Source organism: Sinocyclocheilus rhinocerous, unplaced genomic scaffold, assembly GCF_001515625.1.
Source record: "Sinocyclocheilus rhinocerous isolate Xijiao unplaced genomic scaffold, SAMN03320098_v1.1 scaffold3283, whole genome shotgun sequence".
NCBI lineage: Eukaryota > Metazoa > Chordata > Actinopteri > Cypriniformes > Cyprinidae > Sinocyclocheilus > Sinocyclocheilus rhinocerous.
The window spans coordinates 264568-271553 of record NW_015650698.1 but is presented as its reverse complement, the minus strand read 5'-3'; the positions used below and the strand labels follow the sequence as shown (position 1 = coordinate 271553).

Sequence of the window (6986 nt, the reverse complement as noted above, 5' to 3'; positions counted from 1 at the left end):
CTCACTCACACACACTTTCACTCACACACACACACACACACACTCACACACACTCACTCAGACTTACACACACACACTTTCTCACACACACTCACACTCTCTCTCTCTCTCTCTCTCTCTCTCTCGGTGCGTCAGACGCTGGCGGCGCTGCCCGATCAAGACTCGTTCTATGATACGGTGGATGTTCTGGAGGAGCAGGGAATAGAGAGCGTGTCGCAGCGTTATCTGGGTCGGAAGGGAACCGATCTGGACCTGCTGGAGCAGCTCAACATCTATGAGGTCTGACAGATTCAGGTCTGCTGTCTGACTGATGTCTGATCCAATCTCTCGGTTCTGATCGCGTCCTCCTTCCTGCAGGTGACTCTTCGGCACGAGGACGGCGATGAGGATGCTTTGCCTCCGTCCTCCGGCCGGCGGGACAGACGCCACTCCAGCGTGGGCGGAGCAGAGAGGCGGGGCTTGGAGAGACGCCGCAGCCTCAGGCATTCATTGGGCAGATCAGGCCACGCCTCCCCACTCAGCCCCGCCTCCCCACACCGCGCTAACTTCCAGCCGTTTAATGGACAGGAACTCGACGAGAGGTGAGACGCGTAACACACCGTCACCTGGTGAGACGACTCACTAGACAACACTGTTCCAAATAGCCAGCAAAAGATTTCAGTCTTAAGAGTTCAGTCTAATTAAAGTGGACTTATTTATGGAATAGTGGAATCCAGTCATAAAAATGGTATTTATAGCGCAGAATATCATAGAATTTGGAATATTTTGGAGTAATAAATCAAAAGTAAATAGGTAAATTAATGAATTTATTTTATTACTGCTATTTTAGATGATAAATTACTTTTAAACCTAAAATACAAAATGCAGAAAAATTTAAACAGAAAAGACAGAATTTGGGAAAAAATAAGACATATCATAGGCTTTTTTTTTTTGTTAAAATTTAAATAATTTTATAAATTGTAAAAGTTTATGAATTCAATTTTTAGACATGTTTTTTATTTTTAATTTGATTACAATATAATTAATCAATTAAAATGGAATCCAGAAAAATTTTAATGGAATATATACGTAATTTAGGACAAAATGAAACAGATTTCACAGGACTGTATTATTGTTAAAATTTTAATAAATTTGTTTACACATGGTTTGTGATGAAGTGAAATTAATAAATTGAAATGGAATCCAGAAAAATTTACCGGTAAATGGATTTTTTTTTTGCGGAAAATAATTCAATTATTATTATTATTATTATTATTTTAATAAATTAATAAATTGTTAACATTTTATGAATTCAGTTGTTTAAACTTGTTTTATTTTTGTATTGATAACAACTTAATTAATAAATTAAAATGGAATCTGGGAAAAAAATTATGGAAAACAGAATTTTGGGAAAAAATAAAACAGATTTCACAGGGCTGTATTATTGTTAAATTTGTTGAAGTTTTATGAATTAACTTGTTTAGACAAGGTTTTTGATTTGATTTTATTTTGAATTTAATTAATAAATTTAAATGGAATCCAGAAAATTTTAATGGAAAACATATAATTTTTTTTGTAGAAAAAAATTAAATTATTATTATTATTATTACATGGTTGAATTCAGTTGTTTAGACTTTTTAATTTTTATATTGATAACTATTTATTTAATTTATTTAATAAATTAAAATGGAATCTGGAAAAAATATTAATGGAAAACAATTTTGGAAAAAATAAAATAGATTTCATAGGGCTCTTTTATTGTTAAAATTGCAATAAGTTAATAAATATTTAACGCTTTATGAATTCAATTGTTTAGACAAGGTTTCCTGGTTTTACTTTGATTACAGTTTAATTAAGCAATTAAAATGGAATTCAGACAAATTAAAACAGAAATCACAGAATTCGGGAAAAAATAAGAGATTTCATAGATTTTTGTTTTTGTTAAATTTTAAATAATTTAATAAATTGTAAAAGTTTTATGAATAAAATTTTTAGATATGTTTTTTATTTTTCATTTGACTACAATTTATTTAATCAATTAAATTGGAATCCAGAAAAATTAAAATGGAATATATATACATAATTTAGGACAAAATAAAACAGATTTCACAGGACTATTATTGTTAAAATAATACCTTAACATAATGAACAGCACCACATGGAGATGCCAAAAAAAAAACTTTACCAACCGCCTGCTGACTGCATATATCTACTACAGTACACGGATCCATTCAGAATAACTAAACACAGCAACATAAACATGACAAATAAAAACATTATCGTGAATGTGTGTGGAAACAACGTGAATGTACGGAAATGTCTGTGCCTGTGCATAAATACAATGTGCGATCGGTGCGTCAAGAGCACTCATACACGCATTATTATAACTGACTCACGTGTGCTTACTGTACTGTACGACTCCTGTACGCCACCGCAATCGTCTTTACCTTGATTGCAGTCTTCATCCATCAAAACTTTACTAGCGAGACTGGTTATCCAGTCGAGAAACCGTAGTTTGCGTCTCATCTGGCCGTACAGCGGTGGGATGTGTTGACAATCCGTTCAGTCTGTACTTCAGAGGAGCGTACAACAGAAAGCAAACACAAGTCCCTGTGTATTTTACCCATGATGCTGTTCTTCAGCACATCAGATCACAGCAGCAAACACACACCTGAGGAGGAGGAGCAGAGGAAGGCCACAGAGGCCCCGCCCCCTCCTGACTCCGCCCACCCGTCGCTCCTGGCCAGTCTGCTGGCACACCGCCGCTCGTCCGTCAGCGTGCCGCCGTCCAATGAGATCAGCCCTCCGCTGCGAGGCTCCGCCCACCTGCCGTACCTGATGCACTCGCCCTTCTTCCTGTTCTCCTACGATCTGGAGGAGCAGGAGGAGAACGCGGCTCAGAAGAGCAGCAGGTAGACGCTTCAGCTGCGCGTATCCCATGATGCACCTGCTCACGCGTGTCTCTGACCCCACCGAGGCCAGCCAGAGTTTACCTGCTGATTCACTCCTCACTGATTCACTGGGCACCTGATATCCTGACTGCAGTATGAATGCGTCACGTTATGGTTGTGATGTTGATGTTTAAGCTTTAGGTGAACAGCGTCTGACGTCACAGCGGTTTCAGGGATCACGTGACTTCGTTAACACCCGCTCTGTCCGTGTGTCGTTTCTCGCAGGTCGTTTTCTGCTGTAAGCTCTTCATCCACACCAGCCAAACAACACAGTGACAGGTGAGCTCAGCGCTTTATACAATACAGACTGATTCTAAGCAAAACATAACAATTCATCAATTATGAAACTCGTTCAATTTCAGCTGTAAAGCAGCCCTACAGAAAACAATAGTGACATTTATACATATTATTATAATATTATAATTATTACATTTTTGTTATAAATATTTATTTTGCATCATTTAGTTCAATGTTGATTCAGTTTAGTTCAATAACTGTCAGTGTTGCAAAGTTTGTGAGGGAACTTCAGGGCATTCATGAGTTAATAAAAAGGAAATAACTAATTCAAAAAATGTGAAATAAAATAAATTTTGATAATTTTGAAATACAAATAAAACAAAACACTTACTAAAATAGTATTAAATAAATTGTGCATGTTGAATGTCATGTGAGCATGAACATTCGATCTCCATATGTTGTTAAATTATTGAAATATTAAGTTAAATAGACAATGCACAGTAATATGGTTGTTGTGTGTCAGGCCTGCTCTGGGCGGCCTGCTGTCGTCCTCGTACCGGCAGCATCAGGAGTCTCTGGCGGCGGAGAGAGAGAGACGGCGCGTGGAGCGAGAGGAGCGACTGCAGCGCATCGAGAGAGAGGAGCGCAACCGACACAGGTTCAGCATTACAGCCTCTCGCCTCACTTACACACAGAGTTACCATGTGCAGATCACCTGATCTGATCCTCCTGTGTGTGTGTGTGTGTGTGTGTGTGCAGTCGGGACTATGTGTCGAACATGGAGGAGGCCAGACACGCTCGAGAGGAGAGGTGAGTTTATTCACTGACTAGTTGACCAGTCATATTTAGTCAGTAATTTCATGGAGAATTGAGGGTCAAACCCTAGAAACTGCTCAAAACACCCTAGCAACCACCCATAAAGTTTCCTGTGAGGGGTAGGTTTAGGTGTAGAGTTGGTGTAGGGTGATAGAAAATACAGTTTGTACAGTAGAAAAACCATTACGCCTATGGAATGTCCCCATTTAGATAGCTAAGTAAACGTGTGTGAGTGCGTGCGTGCGTGCGTGCGAGTGTGTGTGTGTGAGAGAGACAGAGAGAGTGTGTTTGTGTGTGTGTGTGTGTGTGTGTGTGTGATTTCCCTCCTCAACCTTTTTTAACCCACTTTTCCTCAAATCCAAACACATTTTTCCTCCTCCTCTCGCCTCCAAACATTCCCATTGCGTTTGACTGAAAACACGCTGCATGAGAATGCAGCCTTCACAACGAAAGAGAGCCTCGGCTGAGAAAAGAGGAGGAAGCAGACCAGACGAGACTCAGTGTGTTTGATGAATGTGTGTGTCAGGTTTCGGACGGCCGAGCGACTGGCGGCGGAGGAGTTCGAGCGAGAGCGAATGCGTTCAGCGGCTCGAGGTCTCAGCCTCACTCTGAGCCCGACGGACACCTGTCAATCATCCCGCAGTGCCACGCCCTCCTCTGTGACATCACAGGACGAGCAGGACACGCCCATCACGTCGTACCCGCCCTCTGAACCAGGTAAATCCACCTGACAGACGCTCAATATAATCACTGAAGGCAAGCGATCGTGTAATATTATTTCAGAGAGAAAAATGTGCAGTAAATGCAGTAAACACACAAATAGTAACCGGTGACCCGTCCGTCTAGTTTTAATCACTAAAGGAGTTTGGATTCATGTCAGAGCTGATTGTTTTTAGGATGTCATGGATGTTTATCATGATGAAATGTGTTTCACAGGACCATGAATTTTGCACGTTCAACACGCAATGATTTAGACATGTGCCACGCGTGACGCTTGATTCTTCTAGGGGTTATAATAAATTATATTTTGTTATATTTTTATTTTTATTTTATTAACTTCTTAGTAGTGAAAGACCACATACATATATATATAAACACACATAAATATATTTTCTTTAAATTATGGTATATAAAATATATTTTGTTACTTTATTTTTTACTTTATTAACTTTTTAGTAGTGAAAGTCTCTCTCTCTATATATAAACACACACATATTTACTTGAAATTATAGTTATATATATATCAACTAAATAAACTAAAATTTAAAGTTAATCAAAATTACTATATTAAAATTAAACATTATTATATATAAAATAATATGCAATTAAATATGCATATATTGTTAAATATACAAATTATATTAATATGAAAAATTAAAAAAATTATATATAAAATACTTTTAAAATTGTGTATGTGTGTGTGTGTGTGTGTAATATAAATTACATTAAATATGAAAAATCCAAAATATGAAAATAAAAATAAACTGTGCATATATGCATATATTAAGTTAAATAAACATATAAAACAAACAGACAATAATTTGTTCTACCTGCAGTACTTGATATAAAAATATAAATAATAAACTCATAACAGCACAGAATAATGTAGATATGTATCTGAAAGTCATCATAGGTTTAAGGTGTGATGATTAGAGCAGCACATGTCCGGTCGAGTCTTTAACGTGTTTGGAAAAAGCAAAGCAAAAACAACTGTTCTGAAGTCAGTGTGCCTTTGTTTGACTGTTTAAAAGGACTCAGTCATGAGCGCTGACACGGTGACCTCTCGATCACCTCACACACACACACACACACACACACACACACACACATACACTCACACACACACGCACACACACTCACACACACACACACACACACTCGCTCGCTCTGAAACAGGCTGTGTGTTATTTCTCAGAGGAGGTGTGTGTGTGTGTGTGTGTGTGTGTGTGTGTTTGGTGTAGTGCTGACACAAACAGGTGTGTTTCCTGTTCATATCCGTGAGGGGCCTGCAGACGGGGCCACAGAGGCCCTTACAGAGCCCGTCATCTGAGGGACATTATTAGTGCAGGGCGATGCTGAAACCGATTACAAGCACACTATACACACTATATACTGGTCTCTTCTGCTCAGCAGTTTCTGATTTCTGAAGATCATGTGACACTGAAGACTGGAGTAATGATGCTGAAAATACAGCTTTGATCACAGAAATAAATTACAGTTTAACAGATATTCACATAGAAAACAGCTGTTTTAAATTGTAATAATATTTCACAATTTTTACTGTATTTTTGATCAAATAAATGCAGCCTTGGTGAGCAGAAGAGACTCAGAAACATAAAGAAAATTCTTAATTATTCCAATCTTGTGAGCCGTAGTGTGTTATTCTGAATATGCCAAGTTTAAGTCTCTGCCGCCTTCTCCACAGACACTAATGATCTAGAACCGGACGTGGAGGCCAATCTAGAACCTGAGGAGACAGACGCAGAAGCCAGAGAAGAACAGGAAGAGGAAGTGGAGGAGATACATGCTGAACAGGAAGTGGGCGGAGCCGAGGAGCGGGCGGAAGAGGAAGAGGAGGGGTCTGAACGGGAAGCGCCGGATGGAGAAGCGGAGGACAGTGGCATCTTGAGTGATAAAGAACGACAGAACGAAGAAGTGAACGAGAAGGACAACTGCTCCGCCTCCAGTATATCCTCAGCCAGCAGCACACTGGAAAGAGAAGATGGACTCAATGCAGGCGGCGCAGAGACAGGTGAGAGTAATGATTACTAAATCAAACAATATGGAGAATTATTATTATACTGAAAATATTATATGTTTATAATGTTATGGAAATGTGTCCTTGAATAAAACTATAAAAAATAAAAATTATTGCTTCAACTATAAATAAACCCTATAAATAAATGTATTTTAATATAAATAAATATTAAATATTATTATATCTAACAAAATAAATATTTGTATTATATTGAATATAATACAGAATGATTGTGTGTGTGTGTG

At 38.2% G+C, this 6986-nt stretch overlaps 1 protein-coding gene across 1 annotated transcript in view; it reads left to right on the top strand.

Annotated features, from left to right (window-relative positions):
• The window catches only part of fhod3a (formin homology 2 domain containing 3a), a 55842-nt gene that overhangs the window by 31873 nt on the left and 16983 nt on the right, over positions 1–6986 (top strand). The window contains exons 9-15 of the mRNA XM_016517496.1: positions 136–279; positions 358–581; positions 3156–3209; positions 3691–3825; positions 3927–3977; positions 4510–4700; positions 6409–6735. Of these exons, the coding sequence (XP_016372982.1) occupies positions 136–279; positions 358–581; positions 3156–3209; positions 3691–3825; positions 3927–3977; positions 4510–4700; positions 6409–6735 (1126 nt within the window). The remainder of the gene's footprint in view (positions 1–135; positions 280–357; positions 582–3155; positions 3210–3690; positions 3826–3926; positions 3978–4509; positions 4701–6408; positions 6736–6986) is intronic.